Source organism: Ambystoma mexicanum, chromosome 3p, assembly GCF_040938575.1.
Source record: "Ambystoma mexicanum isolate Mex_15411 chromosome 3p, UKY_AmexF1_1, whole genome shotgun sequence".
Lineage (NCBI taxonomy): Eukaryota > Metazoa > Chordata > Amphibia > Caudata > Ambystomatidae > Ambystoma > Ambystoma mexicanum.
This window is the reverse complement of record NC_090925.1, coordinates 615057878-615078050: the sequence shown is the minus strand read 5'-3', so window position 1 is coordinate 615078050 and position 20173 is coordinate 615057878. Positions and strand designations below refer to the sequence as shown.

General features: G+C 49.5%; 1 protein-coding gene across 3 annotated transcripts in view; it reads right to left on the bottom strand.

Moving 5' to 3' along the window:
- The window catches only part of ZNF335 (zinc finger protein 335), a 1126934-nt gene that overhangs the window by 868039 nt on the left and 238722 nt on the right, over positions 1-20173 (bottom strand). For all 3 annotated transcript variants that reach the window (XM_069651371.1, XM_069651372.1, XM_069651373.1), the window contains 4 exons: positions 4335-4451; positions 4013-4089; positions 3266-3426; positions 2157-2377 (listed from right to left, as the gene is read on the bottom strand). In XM_069651371.1, coding sequence (XP_069507472.1) covers positions 2157-2377; positions 3266-3426; positions 4013-4089; positions 4335-4451 — 576 coding nt within the window. The remainder of the gene's footprint in view (positions 1-2156; positions 2378-3265; positions 3427-4012; positions 4090-4334; positions 4452-20173) is intronic.

Here is a 20173-nt window from a genome sequence, read left to right as displayed (position 1 = left end):
AAAAAAGTCCAGAAATCCATCAAAAGTGCTGGGGGGTCTCACTAGGAGAAGGGATGTTGCATACAAATGATACATCTCCCTATCAAGGACAGAAAAAGAAGGAAAGGAGCCGGCAACATAAAGCAGTGAACAAATATTTAGAAGGGAGAGCTCACGTTATGCCAAGTAGAGAGGTTTGTTTATTTATTTGTAATGCGCACCAGACCCAACGGTAACAGGGCGCAGCAGTAAGAAGATGCAAAGCTTACATAGTCACAAGAATAGTTACAATGAGACATATATAGTTGCAGGTATGTTCGCAGTAATACATATATACAAGTTAAAGCAGGTTATGAACAGGAAGGATCGACATGCACAAAATCAAGAGTATGATGGTAGGGATAGTTTAAGGCAACCTAGGTGGGGCTAGTGCAGTAGCACAAGCTAGTGGTCAGTTGAATTGAGCATGTTAATGTAATTACTTCTAAATTGTAAGTACGGTTGATCTGCTCTAAGCTGGTGTGGCAAGGAGTTCCATAGTTTGGATGCTTTCACAGGAAAGCTATTGCCACCAATCTTGGTGAGTCGGAATCTTGGTACAGTAAGGCAGTTTGTGTTGCTGGCTCTAGTGGGTCTGATAGACGTTCTTCTGTGGAGTCTGTCTATGAGGTAACTAGGGGCAGCATGGTTTAATGCTTTATAAGTAAGGAAGGCCGTTTTTAGGAGAATTTTGTTATGGGTGGAAAGCCACTTATATTGCCGTCTAGTTGCAGAGCTATGTTCTCTTTTATTCACACCTAGTGCAGCTCTTAAGGCGTTATTTTTTGGAGTGTTTGTAACCTCTGGATAATGGCCTTATTGGCGCCACTGTAGAGAGCGTTACAGTAATCTAGCCTAGAGAGTATCGGTGCTCTAGCCAAGATCATACGGCTATCATTAGATAGGAATGGTCTGCCTGCCCTGATGAGCTTACAGGTGTAAGCGGTGGTAGAGGCCAAGGATTTCACCTGTTTGTCAAAGGACATGGCACAGTCAAGGTAAAAGCCAAGGGTTTTCACCTCCTTGGCTACCCGGATGATGTTTCCATCAATGACGAATGATGAATATTCATGGCCTAATTTCTTAAGGTGGGTACCCAGGATGATGAGCTCTGTCTTATCATTCAGGCATAGGCCGTGGGTGGCCATCTATGCCTGATGAGACACTCCATTCACCAATGCTAGATCCTTGCCATAATCCCCAGAAAGTGGGAGGAGAATCCGAGTATCATCTGCATAGTTAGTGTAGGTGATACCTAGAAGGTCCAGATCATCGAACAGGGGCCTGGTGAATATATTGTATAATGTGAGGGAGACGCATGAGCCCTGGGGTACACCACAAGTGATCGGGACAGGGTCTGCAGCTGCCGATGGGGAGAAGACCCTCATAGTTCTGTCGCTCAAAAATGATTCTATCCATCTGATGGCCTCTGTAGAAAAGTGAGCTGCTAAGTCCAAGTGATTACAAAGGATCTTAAGATCCACTAGGTCGAATGCAGCTGAGAGATCTAACAGTAAGAGGAGGGCTATGTTCCCTTTATCTCTTAACTCATCAACCTGTGTTTTTAAGTCAGTGAGGGCCATTTCTGTCCCATGTAATGGGCGAAAACCTGATTGTCTTGCTCCTAGGAGCTTATGCAGTTCTAAATATTTTTTGGATCTGGGTGTATGCGACCTTGCCAAGTATTCTGAGTAAGAATGGTACTGTCGTAATGGGACGGTAGTTAGCGGGAATAAGTGGGTCTACAGATTGTTTCTTTAAGAGTGGTAGTACCCAGGATTGTTTCAGATTAGAGGGAATGGTGCCAGATCTGAAGGAGGCATTGATCAGTTTAGAAATGAAAGGTGCAAGATCTCTAGCTGCATCCTTTATAATCTGAGCAGGACAGAGGTCACCTTTACCATTGGACGGCTTAGGATGGATGAGAAATACTGTAAAAAGATGTAAAGAAGTTGACAGACAACTGAAATTAGATGATAGTATTTTATAGATTGGGAGTGGCCAAATAAAGATAAAGGAAATACAGGGGAGCTCAAAGAAACAAGAAAAAATTTAAATTCAAGGAAGGGCACATTTTAGAAACATGGTATGGTTTCTTCCTTAATGGCTCATGCTTTGGATAAGTTAGGAAATTATACCTGGGGGTTGACCGCCATCTCTTCTGGAGTAGTATTCTGCTGTTTTAGTGCCTCGATCTGCTGAAGGGTGAAAAAGGGGCGACGGCGGCATGGAGGTTCTTCAGGGTGTCGTTGATCCCATTCTTGGAAGCTCTCTGCATGTCGACATTGAACATGTAGGCGGAGGTTCTTTTTGTGCTTGGTAGTAAAGTGACAATAATCACACGAAAACGGTTTCCCACCTACAGATTAATCAACAATGTTAAAAATAGAGTCTGCTTCTGGGTTTCACTTCAGTGTCAGCAACTATTGTGCCTACACTTGCGAAATCACAATTCTGCAGAAGGTGAAATGTAGGTTTAATAGAGCCTGCAATGTTACCAAATGGTCAAAATGCAGCCTTTAGGTGACGTTCAAGAGAGCAGAATGATATGACGCTGGTTATTTCAATATATCAAGTGAACTGGACATGTTTGTTTGGCCTCATCCACTTATAACACAGGCAAATAGACGCATTCACTAGTATGCAGCTTCTTGAAGGAAAATGTACCTAGGAAGACATCCGTTTTCTAGAGCACCCTGAGACCATTATGACATTGCTGAAGCGTGATGCCGTTCTCCCTACACACTTGGGTTAGTTCATCTGCACTATGGAGGAATGCGCAATTTGGTGCCCAGTGTATGGATACAACTAAGGGACATGATGCCCAATTGTGCAACCAGGACAAAAATAAAGCAAGAGGTGGTCTAAGTAGGAGGTGTTCACACATTGCAGCTCAATGACGGGCAAATCCCAAAATGTCTAAGCATCCACAAAAAGTGTCCAATGGTCTAAGGCATACTAAATGGTTAAATCGTGCGTAAAACATGTTTAACATGGGCAGCATGGGGGGAAACTGTAGAATTACCTTGGTGTTTCAAGGAAAACACTGCATTACCCTGACATTTCTAGTGGTGGACTCTCAGTTTGCAACTTCATGCTCTGTATCTTGTTTCTGCAGATGTACACCTTCGCTGTGCCACAGTTAGCATTTTGTGATGGCATCAAAGTAAAGCAAGTGTTCTAATAACTTTCCGGTTTGCCAGTAGTGAAAGGGTATCTGCATATTTCACCGTAGTTCAAAACTTACCAGTGTGTTTCACAGCAAGGTGAGACACAAGGAAGTCTTCACGGAAAGTGCAGTATTTGCAGAAATTACATTTGTAGGGTTTATCATTCATGTGAGTGAGTTGGTGATTAAGCAGCGCTTTCTTATCATTACAGACAACATCACAAAACTCGCACTTAAACCTGAAAGACAAAGTCATATTTAAGATATGAAAAGCAGTTGCAGACTCCATGACAGGTGATAAAACCAAACATAAAAGACAAAGATTACATCATTGCACAGCAGGTGCATTTAACAAGAGGACTCTTTAAACTACATAAACAATTGCACCACAAGATAAAGAAAGCATCACACAACAGGAGACTAGTTAACATAAAAAAAGATACCAGCACACAAGGGGTGAACCTCATGAATGGAGGCTTATAACGGAGGAAATGCAGGGAAATGCTACAAAAACACAGAGCCAGCAGGACATGGAAGGACAGTGGTAAACAAAAGGAAACACACTAGGATGTATCCCAAAATAATCGAGCACACCTTGATGAGGCTAGAGAGGACAACAGAGGTAATTATATCATCATACAAGCAGAAAACACCATCAATGGATACAGGCCATTATATAAACCCAACTGTAGAACACTTTGAGAGAAATCTGGAGGAAAACAAAACAGAATGAAGACTATGACAGCACCAACGAGCTGATGAACTCAGCAATAGACACCACCAAACAAATATAATAAATCTCAATTCAGCTCAAATAATTCTCACCTGCTGCTGCCAATAACCTGTATGTGAGTTAGTAGGTGCATCTTAAAAGTGTAGCGCTTCTTGAATGACTTCCCACACTGAAAGAACACAACAATGTGGCATGTTATAAGGAATCCCTCATACAAGTAGAACTGATGCATGCTACAACAGTTACTGACTCACACTGCATAGGTATGGTATATGGAACACGTTTTCTGCCACAGAACTACACAGTACACACCCATACCTTACACTTGCATAGTGTACATAATTCCTATGCGGAGTAGAAGCACTCAATAGTCAATGCTAGTGTTGGCCCACATGAACATAATGTTGTACCCACCTTGTCACACATGTGTGGTTTTTCAGTGCTGTGCGTTTTCAGATGCTGCGTTAGTCTCTTCTGCATTGGGTAGACTCGATTACAAACAGGGCAAGGGAATGAACTCAGCTTTGGTGGCTAGAGAAAGAACAAACCAAAAAGGTCTAAAATGCAGGATAATGGGCTTTGCAAAGATGGAAATTGTAGGAATCAGTCACTGACTTTTAACCTTGGTACATACTCAGACTGGGCTCACAGTAGCACACATGCCAACATGCCCTATGCCATTCAAGAGTTGCGTTTTTTTACTTCACTTGTTTACTAACTTGTAGGGTTGGATTTGGTTCTATGTCTTCACATCAGTGCACTTACATCTTTATGCAATCCCACAGTACACCATTCCCTTTAATTTTCTATACGCATCTTTCCCTTTTTTACATGCTTTGCGAGTTCCCTAGAAAATGTACGAAAACGATGTAAATGCAGAGATACGAATGCACCAATGCAAATGCAAGATATGTCAATGCACCTAGTTATCCCAGTGCAGCTGAGACAAATAACTTACTTACTTTCGGTAATGTTCTTTTTGGTGGATTATGCTCACCTAGTAATTCCCAGCATCAGCTGCCACCAGAAAGCTTGGACGACTAGGCACAGTGCGGCTCCACATCGGCTTGCTTAAACACTTCAGCACCATGCTTCAGCACCATCGACTCCATGGCCCTGTATTGATGCCAGCAAACAAATTAAGCACACATCCATCCCCCCAGTGTGACCGCAGTTCCACGCCTTTCCCCTTACTCAGCAGCATACTAAAATGCAGAAATCCAAAAAGGAAACACTCCCTGCATGTGTGACAGGATGGCAGAGTGATAAAGAACCGTCAGAAAGAACCTTACTGAAGATAAGGAATTGTCTCTTCTAATGGACTGCATCCTTGCACAAACTCCTCAGTTTAGACTCCAAAAGTAGTACTGATCAGAAGGTGATGGGGGGAGAGAGGAAATCACCTAAATAAGTAAGTTCTGTAACACCACCCTGCCAAAGCAGACTGCAAATCTAAACAATAGTGCAAAAGTATGTAATGAGGTCCAAGTAGCTACTGGCAGACATCTGATGGGTTCCATGTCTTAAAATCGCGGCAAATGACAGTTATACAAAATATCTTGGCAAAAATGCCATGGTTTTGCCACCACAATCATGTAAAGGATGCGGGGGACACCCCTGCATCCCCCGGACCCATTATACCATTTAAGGGGAGCGGGGGGACACCCCCGCTCTCCTTAAATGGTATAATGGGGTACACCTTTACCGGGTCAAACCACAGCATTTTTGCTGGATTCTTTTTTTACCAGCAACATTTTTGCTGCGATTTTATTAACTGATACCGCAGGATTTTGGATAGTTGACAGAGAACCCCAGATCCGTCAGCAGCCGGATGGTTCTCTCCATGTGTTCAACGGCTACTTTCCTGGACTTGGCACAGATGAGCCAGTCATCAAGGTATGGGTACACATGTGTCCATTGTAGATGTAGATGGGCTGCCCCTGGTGCCAGGCACTTCGTGAACACCCTGGTCACCGACTTCTGTCCGAAGGGAAGGGCCTTGAACTGGTAGTGTCTTCCCTGTACCATGAAGTGCAGGAACTTCCGATTCTTCTTGTGAATGGGGACGTGGAAGTATGCATCCTCCAGATCCAGCGACGACAAGAAGTCTCCTTCCTCCATTTGGCCGAGCACATACTGCAACGTGACTATCCCGAATTGTTGGGACTTGAGGTATTTGTTGAGGCGCTGCAGGTCTAGAATGGGCGTCCAGCCCCCAGTCTTCTTCTTTACCAAGAAGTATCTGGAGCAGACACAGAGCGCCAGAGTCACTTTGGAACCAGCCCCTTCGCCTCCTTTTTTTAGCATGGCCCGTACTTCCTGCAGGAGCCAAGAGATGTGCTGCACCTGCCGGGTCACCGGTGGCATCCGCAGACACTTCTGCTGGAACTCTATAGTCTGTCTGTGGGCAAGAGGGTCTAGCACTCGCTGATGAAGCCCGCCAGCCAGCCTACCACTGGGGTGCATGGGTGGGGGTTCGACATCCTGGCGAGTTCAATCTTGCTTCGGGGCCTGCGTGCCGACTTGGGAGAGACGACAATGACGTCAGCCACCTCCTTGGAGTGAGTGGCTCTTGTAGGTCTCTTGGGTCGTTGACCGGGAGGATTGACGGTATGAGGAGGAGCCTCCACCGAACCCCTTTGAAGATCTGCCTGACTTTCCGCCAGAGGCACAAAAGGATGGACGATGCTGCTGAAGAGTGCCTAAGGCACGGGCCGTCTGTGTCCATCTAAATGGCCTGCAACAATTCGTGGATGGCTTTCCCCAAGAGGTTATCCCTGTCGAAGGGGGCGTGGCCAAGAGCTCATGATGAGGAGGCTGATCTGCCGAGCACCGGCCGAGGCGCCTCTTCCTAATCCTTTTCTCCGGTTTTATGACCATCTCAGAGCGAGAAACACGGTTCCGAGGGTGGAGCGAGCGCAGCCCTGCACGGCCCAACTAAATTACACCCGAAGCCAGCCCCCGAGTCGGGCGAAAATCCACTCAAACTATCCCTCCCCTCCCACCTCTGGCAACATCCAAGATGGCTGCCGCATTTCGTGGCCAGTGTTGCCTGCAATCTTGAGGCAGACCATCCCCACTGGTACTGCCAATGAAAGTGGGTGCGCCCGAAACTGCAGGGAGGGCTGGGCTTTCCCAGCTGGAGTGGACGCAGGCGACCCGACACAGAGCCGTAGTGCGGTGCGCTGGGAGGCGTGTTGACCTCGGACCCATATGAGAGTCTCCGCCGAGGAGACAGAGAGAAGCAACTGAGGTCCCTCGGAGCTGGCGGGGGCCCTAATCCCGCTCCCGGACTGAAGCCTGGGCCCCGCCCACAGCGCCAGAGGCTGGCAGGTCGAGTGAAACGGAATCGGAGCAGCGGCGGACACGAAGCGGACCAGACGTGAGCAAGGGGGCCATGTCCCCCCCCCACAACCTGGGAGTCATTCTGCCTCGGGGAGGCAGGAGCAGAAGAATCTGAGGTGAGGAGGGCTGTGGGGCTACCTAATTGTTAACGAGGCCAGCTGAATAACTCCACCAGAAGCTGCACTGGGACACACTGACCCCCTTCCAGCCCCCCTCGAAAGACCCAATAGGGCTCCAGCAGCTGAACCCAAACCCCTGCTGAAAGCCCCAGCCCTCCACAACAGGGCACTTGGCTCTCTGTAGCAGGGGGCCAGTCCAACATACTGATCCATGAGACCATTGGGCTAATCTGAATATACCTGGCACCACCTGAAGCTCCCTACTCTAATCAGCATATGGGACTTCAATCCATTGCCCCAGAGTCATAACTGGGAATCACACCACCGGGTCACCACCATGTCCTCCAGGAACAAAGGGAAACCATCCACCATGGATACTTTTGTCACCACCAAGACCCAGACCCCAGCTCAACCTCACCCCTCCGCCCCTGACATTGCACAGGCGAGGGAAACGGAATCTAATGCCCAAGTGCTGGAAGCCATAGCCTCACTGCGAACATTTATAGACTCCAAGATTGATGAGTTTAAATCCAACATGCAACTCATGCGTCAGGATGCTAGGAACCTAAAGGAGAGGGTGACAAACGCTGAAGCAACTATAAGAGAGACATCAGACGACACTGCTAATCTGAAGGCTAAGGTGGTAGACCTAGAGAGGAAATTGACCACGCTCAAAGCGAGATCTGAAGACGCAGAAGGACGGGCCAGACGGGGCACCATCCGAACATTGGGAGTACCGGAGGGAACCGAGGGCCCCACCCCAACGGCCTACATAGAAGCCCTTTTACAACAAGAGATAGGTGCAGGAAAACTGACGCAAGGCTTTGCGGTAGAGAGGGCGCACAGGTCCCTCCAGAAAAAACCCCACCTGGCTCGCATCCTCGCCCTATAATTGCCAGAATACTCAATTTTCAGGACAGAGAAAAGATCCTTAAGTACTCCAGAGAGGGAGGAGCCATTGAACGCGGAAATTCGAGAATCACCATCTACCTTCCACTTGCCTCCCACTGTGCGCAAGGCGCAACCCCCACGGACAGATTAGGACAGGCCGGCCTCCTTCCCGGCTTTGCTCACGCCCGACACCCGGACGGGTCTAAACGGCGCGGGAGCGCCTGAGCACCCCATGGAAACTGCAGTTGTGTTATCAGTTTTGTTTGTTACAGTCTTCCCGGCAGACTCAGGAATACGAACCGGAAGCCCCCCTGCTGGCATCATGGACCACACCAGTACGCAAAGAGGGGCAGTGAAGGTGAACCCACTACACCACCTACATGGCGGCACAACTCAAAGTTATGACATGGAATGTAAGGGGTATGGGATCTTACCTCAGAAGAAATAGGATTCAATCCTATCTCCGCAGGAAAAAAGTCTCAATTGCGATGCTGCAGGAAACCCATCTGACGGAGTCCTCCTCCAAATTGTCTGAATGATGGGGCGGAACCGGCAGAGGGGCACCCTACTCCAAATATGCACGGGGTGTATTCACATGGGTGAGTCCAAGTGTTCCATTCCAACTACTGGGGCTAGAAGCGGACAGCGAGGGCAGATATTTAACAATAAGGGGGACCATAGAAAACATTGCGATATGCCTTGTGAACTCTTATTTCCCCGCTCACGGAATACCCTCCCACCTCAAGACACTATGTGCCAAGATAGCCCACCACAGATCTGGAACTTTTATTTGGGGAGGAGACTTTAATTGTGTCAGCAACGGAACTGTTGACACGTCCGAACCCCCTCTGAACCCAAACAATGCTGCAACCAAGGCGCTGAACGACTCTCTGGAACATCTCGACTTGGTGGACATCTGGCGAGAACACCACCCCGCCGGGAGGAACTACTCCTACTACTCAGCCCCGCACAGGGTCCACAGGAGAATTGATTACCTGTTCATTGACAGGTAACAAATCCTGATGGCGGAATCCACAGAATACCTCGGCAGATCAATTTCAGATCATTCACCTTTGATTATGCACTGGAAATTCAGGGGGCCTAGACCACCAATCCCGACATGAAGGATGCCTACCGCAACCCTCAGAGATCATGAATTTAGAGAAAATCTCAGCATCAGATTAGAAGATTATGTAGCCGACAACCAGGGCTCAGTAGCAAGCTGGGGCACACTATGGGAAGCTATGAAAGTGGTGACCCGAGGCGAAGTAATTGCAAGATCAGGAGGCATTTGGAAGCAACTGAAGAGGGAACTAGAGGCCAGAGAAGCAGAAGTGACGCAAATTGAGACCTGCTCTGATCCAACACATGAGGAGGCGGCAAAGCTGAAGGAAATCAGAGAGGACTGCACGGTGGCTTGGGACAGACTAGCCAAATTCGACTTCGCGACATACACTGCCAAAGCACATAAAGAGGCAGATAAACCTAGTAGGCTGCTGGCGTGGCTATGCAGGCGTGAACACCCAAGACACCTCCCGACCGAGATCACGGATGAGGATGGGAAGACACACAAAACACAACAGGATATTAACAACGTATTCGCAGAATTTTACTCCAAGCTACATTCCTACGACAATCAACTACCCAGAGAAGAAATCATAGAAACCCTCGTAGAGATGGATCTCCCGAAACTTACTGCTGAACAAAGAGGCACTAGAACTAGAGATAACCTCAGAAGATGTGTCAGAAGCGATCAGATCACTATCCACATGCAAGGCCCCCGGCAGTCATGGCCTCCCGCCAGAATTTTATAAAGCGTACAAAGCAACTCTCACCCCGATACTACGTGAAGTTTTTCTTGAAGCATACGAAAACGGAATCCTGCCCAATACAATGAAGGAAACGATCATTATCCCTATGCTTAAACCAGATAAACCACCCAACAACTGCGATTCCTACCGCCCACTAGCGATGTTGAACTAAGATAGTAAAATCCTGACCACCATACTAGCCAGGAGACTTGCACAAGTGGTGGGAACTCGCTACGTCCAACCTAAGAAGACTACAAGACATTATGGCAGAAACCAGCACGAGAGATGAGGACCTGGCGGTACTATCGCTCGACGCCATCAAGGCCTTTGATTCCATATTCTGGGAGTGGTTGGTCGAGGTACTGAGACGATTTGGCTTCGGCGAGGGCTTTGGGAGATGGGTCAAGGTGCTTTACAACTCACCCGTGGCTAGAGTGAAAACAGGAGGATCAATGTCAAAACCCTGGGCGATACAACGAGGCACCAGGCAGGGATGTCCGCCATCACTGATGTTGTACATATTAGGGCTGGAGCCGATCGCTATATACTTTAGAAAGCAGTACTTTGACGCGGGCATACAACTGGGCAACGAATACTCTATAATATCATTATATGCAAATGATGTGCTTTTATACTTAAAGGATCCACAACTCAACGCACAAGTAGCCCTGAACATCCTAGACAACTATGAGAAGTACTCAGGGATCAAGTTCAGCAGGAGGAAGTCCTGTGCCTTCCCGCTAGCTAGACTCAGAGATGTAGAGAAGGAGGACCTGCTAGAAGTCGGGATACAATGGCATCCCGATACCTGGGAGTCAACATTCAACATATCCCGAAGCTTACGCATTAACACAACACGGAAGCTGTAATGAAAGGGCTGCGCAAGTCCATGAAATTCTGGTCGAAGCTACCACTCTCGATGATGGGCAGAGCGGCCATCACCAAAATGATAATTCTATCCTGATTCCTGTATCACTTCGTAAACATTTGCCACTACATCAGCCCACCCTTTTTTAAGAAGCTGGAAGTGTTACTCAAGGAATTCCTGTGGGGGCCAACAAGACACAAGCTATCTTTATCCACTCTCACACTGCCCTACAAAGTGGCTGGGATACAGCTCCCTGATCAGCAGATGTATTACTTAGCGGCACAGCTCGCCCATGTGACTAAGTGGCTCCAGGACGAACCCACAGCTGAAACGGGTCTACTGTGCCACATACCCTCCTTGTTGTTCCCTAAAGAGACACTTAGGAACCCGCTCAATCAAACACAAAAGGTACCCATGATCATAAAATTAGGCAGGCAAATATGGTCTAAAACCTGCTCGTTGAGGCACTCCAAGCACCCCTACTCTCCCAACACCCCCATACTGGCCGATGTTTGCAGAACTCAAGCAGATCTCACAACGACGAGAAGCTGGGAAAGTGCTGGGATCTACACATGGGGAGACATGTTCGAAGACGGGGGAATTCAGGGACTTTGAATCACTACAAATGACGGACTACGAGAGGGCGCTAGAGGGCCGACCAAGATGGCAGCTCCCCTGTAAGCTCTCGGCTACCTCCCGCATGAATCCTGTTTAATCGCGGCAATCCTGAGGAGAAATCACTAAATTCGCAAGGAATACACTACTCTAGTGCAGCACCTAATCCCTGCCGAAAATCGATCTCGCCTTCCGCGAGATACCCACAGCGTGGTACGGACGCCCAACCGTGAACCGCGTGGGCCCCTGGAACACCAGCCTGCCCGGCATCAATCCTCCATAGACAGATAGGAGGGGCGGCGGACCCACCCGTGAGACCTGCCGAGACCAGCAACAGCGGGGAGGTGACTTCGGAGAGCAGCACTGCAAGAATCGCTTGGGACGGTGGTGCCGCTTCACTGGCCCTGCGGAGCAGCTACACGGCTCACATCCAGCAGAAAGACTGTGTCGGAGCGGACACCCGCAGGGGAGAGGCGGGAGGCGCGCGAAGGCACACAGAAGCACGCAAAACAAGCAGGACGGCAAGCCTACGCAACACTAGCAAAAAAGGGTCACTCTACGGCACACCCGCCACTTTAGCCCGTAACGAATTTCCGCGCGGCTGGGTCCCAGTCCCTTGTGCGGCACGCAGCGGCTAAATCGGAACATGAGCCGAAGAGGGATAGATTCTAAACCCCGGCACGACTGTACTGTGACCCTTCATCCGTGCACGCTTCGACAGCGCCTCTTATAAAACCCAAAAATCGGACCCTCCGACACTGCCGTCCACAGCACGGGACAACTAACCGAACTGCGCCCATATACCCGCCAAGACCAAGATGGGGAAGCCCGACAAGACCCAGAGAAGACTCAATTTTGACGCGGGCCCAGCACCCAAAACGCCCAGGCCGGACCACCGCCCCGAATCCCTGAATAATCCATCAGAGGAAGAGCAACTGCAACAAACAGACATTTGGGAAATCCTGATGAACTAAAAGCTGGGATAGGTGGCCTGGACAGCAAGATAGACTCGCTCTTGTCCAAGGTGGACCTGCTGCAGCACCGCCTCGACAAACACAGTGACAGGCTCGACTCAGTCGAACAGAGGGTATCGGATCTGGACGACGGAACATCAGCACTCACCACCCAAGTTTCCACGCTCGAGGGCCAAATGAAAACCGTACTGGCCAAAAATGAGGACTTGGAAGGCCGCTCCAGACGAAATAACATAAGGATAGTCGGAGTCCTACCAAACAGAATGGAGGAGCACATCGAGAAACTATGCACTGAGCTATTTGGCCCCGCAGTTCTGTGGCAATTATTCATGGTGGAAAGAGCTGTTACTCACCGGTATGGGGAGTGTGTAAAACAGACCGGTCCTCTCGTGCTGGAGAGTTGCTTGAAGGAGCTCGGGTTGGAGCCTCCACCCGAGCCTCCTCTTTGTGAGGGAATGAACTCTTTAAACTGATATGACAACCTGCTGAACTATACAGACAAGGGGACCGATCAATCAAAAGAGCGGGGAGAACACACCTCCACGGACCCAGCTGTAAAGAAAAGACAAGAGATGAATATTCTGTCGGATTCAACCCTGGCTTTCCCCAAGACTATTACCCTTAATAGAGTACCTGAGTGAGTTCCCCTTAAGCCATAAAAAAGGACCTGGAGCAACCTATAAAGCAGAAGAGACTTAAGATACTAGCTAAATGTGAAACTGCCCAATGATGGTAATCAAGGAAATATACTTTACCACTGGTGGAAGTAAGAGTAGTGTAAAGAATCCTGGGCAACAACGAAAGTATAAAACAAAAAAAAGGAAGGTTAGTAGGGTAGCTATCCCCGGACGGAACGAGGGTCGCACTGGTTTTGGGATGGTGCACCACAGCAAAGCGTTCCAAAATGCACTTTAGAAATGAAGCAATGTTATACAAAGATGAGGTAACAGTTCGATGAAGACAGGATTCCAAAATGAAGAATTGTTCTTACCAGTGTTATTCCCCAGAAGAACGGAAGCACTCTGAGGAAGGGTTTCAAAAGTCCGTGGCCAAATGAGATATGGTATTCAAACAGGAAGTAGCAGTAGCAAAATCACAATCCAGGAGTCCAGGAGCAGGCAAGGGGTCTGGTACACAGACGGTCAGCAAACAATACCAAAGTAGAATCAAGATGTAGGAGTGTGTGTGCAGGCAAGGTCGGTACACGGAAAAAACAGGAGACTTCCGGAATTAAGGTACCGAAGGAGCACTTCAGAAAATGCCGGTTGTAACTATAAACAGAAGCAGCGTTCTGAAAACCGCTGTGGTTTAAATACAAGGAGGCGTGACATATTTGAAAATGAGGCTCCCGTATTAATGCCGGGAACTACAATCCATGACAGGTTTTCTGGGAAAGGTAGTTTGTTGCAGCTATTCTCCATGGCAGCTGCCAGCATGAGAAAAAAGGTGCATGACGGCGCCGTAGCCCCTTATGAAGAGCAACCACTTTCTTGTCCCTCTTTCTGGCCTTACATAGAGCTCCCCAACTGTCCTTGTTAACGCGGGAGACTGAAGAGGCACGGGGCAGACCCTGGGGAGTGTGATGCGGCGAAGGTCGAGGTGTAACAAGAGCCCACAGAATCCCTGCAACAAGACCTGCTCTGGGAACTCCTCCCCGCCCGATCATCGCCAAGCTCTTAAGCTACAAGGACAGGGACGCGATCCTAAGAACGACAAGAGAAAAGGGCAAACTCCACTTCGATGGGGACGACATCCAGTTTTACCCGGACTTCTCGCCGTCAGTCCAAGCCCAAAGGAGGTTGTTCACCCATGTTAAACACAGACTGCGCGCCAACCAAATCACGTATTCGATGCTCTTCCCTGCGAGGTTTTGCATTCAACTTGAGGGAAATACCCACTTCTTCAACTCCCCCGAAGAAGCCACACTGTTCCTCGACAGGCAGGGATATAAATCCACAAACCAAATGTCCAGAGCCATAAACGGAGAAAGAGCGGGGACAGTCCCGCCTTGATGAAAACCTGCGCCACTGACCCAAAGCAAGAAGGAAACAAGCCATCAGGTCAATCTTCGCAAACGGGAGGTTGGGGCCTAAGCCTCGGAAGGCCACCTGCGCCCCGTGCACAGCACGTCTTGTATTCTAGTTGGGGGGGTGGGAGGAGTTCCAAACGGACGAGTTGGGGGTTGTCCGTGTAAGGAAAATCGTTTTACTGTTGTTGTTTGAAACGCACGCCATGCGCCATCGCCCAGCCGCGGGTCTCGCCCCGGGCCCCGCCGCCGCCCTCCTGCCTGATGCAGCTCCCATGCAATCCAGCCGCCCAAAATGTCAGGTCACCACCGAGGAGTGGCCCACCGCTACTCCCTCAAACGGGCTCCGTGTAAAACATCATCGTTCCAATTCAAAGTAGCAACCTGGAACATTAGAGGGGGCAACATCCCGGCCAAGACGCGAAAGATCCTGCAATTACTCAGACGTCACATGATCGAGATGGCAATGATTCAAGAGACCCCACCTTCTACCTCAAAATGAACACCTGTGGGCCCGCAGTTGGGGATTCCACCGCTACTTCTCTTCATATTCATCCTACGCCAGGGGAAGTCGCAATTCTTCTTCACACTTCGCTAGGGTTTCGCTTGATCAAAACAGAAAGAGATAACGATTGAAGGGCACTTTTGGTTCGGGGCATGGTGGAGGGAGAGGAGGTGGTTTTCGTCAACTCCTACGCCCCCAACACAGACGGCGCAAACAACTTAGACTGGGTGCTGTCCCGCCTTGCGCAAGTGCGCAACGCAACCATAATCTGGAGAGGCGACCTGAATACTCATCTCGACCCACAGAAAGATAAATCACAGCCAACAACTGCGCACCCGTCCAAGGCCAGCCTACAAGTGCAGGAGATCTGCAAAGCATTCGACCTATCAGATATATGGAGTATCCAGAATTGGGAAATCAGAGACTACACATACCACTCAAGTGTACATAATACGAACTCCTGCATCGATTATCTGCTAGTCTCCGCACACAGCAACTGGCAATGGGGCAGCTGCCAAATACTCCCCAAAACCTTCTCGGACCACGCCACGGTAATACTTGAATGCTGCTTACCGACTACCAGACCGCGGCCCCCCCAATGGCGCTTCAAACCCAGATCTCTTGCAGATCAAATATTTGCCACTGAACTACGCGAGGAAATCAGCACCTTTCTTGAAATCAACCATGACACCGTCAACTCCGCCGGAGTGCTGTGCGAATCACTCAAATGCTATGTAAGACAGACACCCCGTCTGTCTAGCCAAAGAAAACGGAATCCTGAAACTTATCAGACGTGATCTAGTGACCAGCGAAACCCACCTGAAGGAACTGAAAAAGCAGCAAGCCGCTAACAACTCAGACCACATCCAGGCAATGTTGAAAGAAGAACTTCTCAACTTCAGAAACCTAGCAGAACGGGAGTTAAAATTTCTGGGCCACAATCATAGAATTAGACAATATGGCGAAGTCCAGAAGCCTGGGGACCTTCTTGCACGTCTTATAGCTGCAGACAGGAGACCAACAAGGGTGGACAGTAGCCGAACACCGCAGGGAAATATGTTGCACAAAGAAGAAGACATAATCAAAGTATTCAGGGCATTCTACCAAGATCTATATAGTGCCGGGCGCCCGGCAGATACCGAGGCAATCCGGAACTACCTCAACGACACAGAACTGTACTGGGTGGAGAGGGAACTCTGTGAGCATGTTTGCAGCCCACTGTTTGTGCTTGTTTGTATATGTTTCACTAAAATGCAAAAATAAAGTTTAAAAAAACAAAAAAACAAATGATGGACTACCAAATGGCCAGTTGTTGTGGTATCTCAGGATCAAACAGATCGTCAAGAAGAAATGGAGCGACTGGCCAGAAGAGTCCACCGCAGACTCCCTACTACAGGAAATGCACGACCTCATAGACGGTTGGAAACCAGTGTCCCGACTCTATAGCCGTCTGATGGACAAACCTAACCCCAGAAGCGAAACACTTAATGAGAAATGGGAGAAAGATTTGGAAGCCACGCTGTCTTAGGAAGAATGGGAGAGCGCGCTACTATACCCCGAGGAGGTATCCAGAAATTCTAGATTCAGGCAGATCCAATTGAATGTGCTATACAAGACTTACATGACCCCCAAAGAGTGGCCAGCTTCAACAAGCAGGCATCACCAACGTGTCCCTGGTGCGGCAGAGATGAGGCCGATCTGATGCACATGTTCTGGACTTGCATCAGAACGATGACTTTTTGGTCTAAGGTGAGGCAAACCTGCAGGGATAACCAGATATGCATGGTCCCCCAAAGAATGCTTATTAGGTACCCACCCCAGAGTGTCCAAACACAAGCACATATTTAAACTAATGGACCTCGCCTGCATACTGGCAAAGAGGTCCATAGCATGGAAGTTCCCGAGGGGCCCGAGACACGAAATATGGATCAAAGAACTGGAAAGATGGACTGAGGCTGAAACCAGGGCCTGGCAAGACGGTGCTAACACAGGGGTAGAGGAAACTAACGATACACTTGAATCATGGAAGGCCCTCCTGCGCGACATTTGCTTCACCGCTGACCACAAGGCACCATGACTTTATTGTCTCCACCGATGTGGCCCAGGAGATGGAAGCCCGCCTGTACACCCAAAACTGACTGACATGAGCCCAAAGCGATTCATGAACTGCCGGCCTGTTGTACATTTAACCCGGCTCGAACGTTTTTGAGGTTGCCACGAAGAGAGCAGAAGACTGTCCTTGTTGACTGTTTGTTTAGTTATCCGTTTGTTACTTGTTGAGCAGTTTTAAGAAAAAGGAAAAAAGTGGCATTATCAACTCTCATGTAACCCAAATAGAGTTTAATTGCAATTGTACGAGATATGTCAATAAAGTACGTTTCAAAAAAATAATTACAAAAATCCCTGTCGAAGGGCATTTCCAGCACCCTCGTCTGGACCTCTTGATGGAAGTTGGTGGCCTTCAACCAGCCACGACGACGGAGGCAGACACCATTCCCAATCTGTTGGAACCCAGTGTCCGCGATGTCCAGGGCCACAGTGATGGCATGGTCCGATGCCACCTCGCATTCCTGGAGGATCTCGAGCGCCTCGACTTGCTTGTCGTTAGGCAGAAATTCCAGTAGTGGGCCATCTAATACCACAGCTCCCTGTCGTATCCGGCCAGGATCGCAAGTGCATTCGCTGCCTTGACTGTCGTCACTGGTAAGTAGATCACTTTCCTACCCGTGGCGTCCAACTTATTTCCATCACTGTCCGATGGAGCAGAGGCTGAAGATGAGGGATTAGAAGACTTCTCCCTCGCGGTCGCCGAGACCACCGAGCCCGGTGAGGGCTGTGACCGTAGGCAGTTGGGTGCGGACTCCGGCACCCGGTACTTCTTCTCCAGCCTTTCCCTCTTCGCTGGGGCCTTCATCCCAAATGTCATCCAGGAGAGGTACTGCCAAATGGCGTTCCTTTTGGCCTCACGTCGTTGGTAAAGGAAACCTTCCTTCTTGGTCTATTCTGAGGTCAGCTGGAAGAGCTTCAATGCTCAGGCGACCATGGCCTCGAATGATCCCACTTCGTCCAGGGGAGAAGCCCTCAGCGGCAGAGAAACGCTGCCATCGGGCGAGGGCATGTGCGGCCGTTGATGAGGCGGCGTAGGGTGCCGCTTTCTCTTCTTTGCTGGTGGTCGGCCTGGTGCCAATGGTGCCGGAGGTGCCGTCAGCACCCTCCTCTAGATCTCAGACACTAGGGTTTGTAAAGTTGAAAGGATGTCCAGCGACACGTCCCTGGGAGGTCTCGGGGGGGTAAGCTTGCTGGACTCAGCGTCAAGGTCTCCACCCCCAACCCCCTCTTTGCATCCTGAGGGGTCGGTCTCGGGCTTAGGGAGGATGGCATCCTCTTCACTTGCGTTTTCTCCACCGGCTTGGCCGAGGCCTCCCGCATCTGTGTTAGGGCCACTGTGGGCGCCATTGGGGTCCCCTGGACCGGGTCAGCTCTTTTCACCTTCGAGAGGGCGTTCGCCAGCAGCTCGATCGTCGAGGATGACTCGATCATCAAGGATGACTAATTCCTCTTCGAGGAGGAGCAGGAGCAATGACTGGAGATGGAGGCAGATGGCGAATCTGAAAGCGCCCTGCCTGTCGTGGGACCCCCGCGTGCGGTGACCCTGACGGAAACGGACTCGCAATGCTTGGCCTTGTCTTGGGCCCCCATGGATGGAGCACCCTCAAAGGACTTAGAAGCCCGCTCCTCGGACCAGCAGGTCCTGCTCTGCTTGCCGCATGGGGTAGAGGCCTTGACTTTGAACCACACCACCAACCTGCTGTGATGATCCTTGACGGTGCGCTTGGAGAACCCACGACAGATTTTACAATCCGCTTCCCTGTGGAACGGATGGAGACAGTAGAGGCACTGGGAGTGTTTGTCCTCCACAAACACGTTCCTCAATCCGCAGCTAGAGCAGAGCTTGAAGAGGGAGCCCCCCTGCTTCTCCTCCGACACGGTCCGACGTGTGGTGTAGGCCTGATGGACTTCTGTAATCTTTGATGAAACGCCTGATGATTCTTGACTTTGAGAGGCGTTGAAAGACGCTGACAAATGGATCCCTGCTTGCCCGTCAGAGGAACAAAAGAGCACACAGGCTCTATTTGACAAAAATATAACTATCGAAAAATCATAGAAAAGCTTGGAGCAAAACTCAAGGACCCCCAACACTTGAATGTGCGGTAAAAATCTGAAGATGGCTGCCAGAGGAGGGGCTCAGGGAGAGGGCAGTTATCGGCAGGGGGCATTATGGCTCAGAGCTCAGTTCAGTGATTAGGATAAAGATAGTTTGTAAGTAAAAGTGAAACTTTTTTCTTTTACAGAGGATTCCCGGCCTGACAACAGTGAATATTCAAGAGCATGTGAATCCATGCCCACCCCATGCTGGAGTAGAATGTGGTTTGGGGGAGACAGGAAGTCTGCTCCCAGCACAAACTTCGAGGGAAACCTGCGCTTTAATCTAGAGTCAGAGGGCTCAGTTAACCAGAGAGACACTTTGATCTAGTACAGACAGGGAGGTGGGTGGGACTTGGGTATATGTTGTCACCCCATTGTATGTCCAGTTGCAGAGTACTCTGGTCCTGACCTTCTGCATAACATAAGATTGTTGGTGGAGAGACCCAAGATTGGTTCATTAAGGTAGGCTTAGCCCGCACCAATCACTGGGGCCCATTTAGCTGAACCCCTCACTTAGCAGATCATCTGAAGACTATGAAAGGAGTAAGAAGGACTAATTTGGACCTGAGCTGAAGGTACAGTCTACCTTATATCTTCTGCCAGTGAAGGAAGGCCAGAAGTTCCAAGAGGGAAGCAAGATCCTTCCCATAAACATCTCCCAGAGGGAGATACCGGACTCAGAGGACCCGTCCAGCACCTCTTGAACCGGTACTCAGCCAGCACACAGCATGCCCTGCTAGGGGCTGCCAGCAAGCTTCCTAGGTGGGAAATGCCGGAGAGTATCTGAACTAAGGACAAGGCCGTTGCCTGCAAACATTCTCCTGAGCTTTGGGCCGGCCGCCTTGAAAGGACACGAGCCCTGCGAAGAAGCTAGGAGGAGTGCCACACGAGCA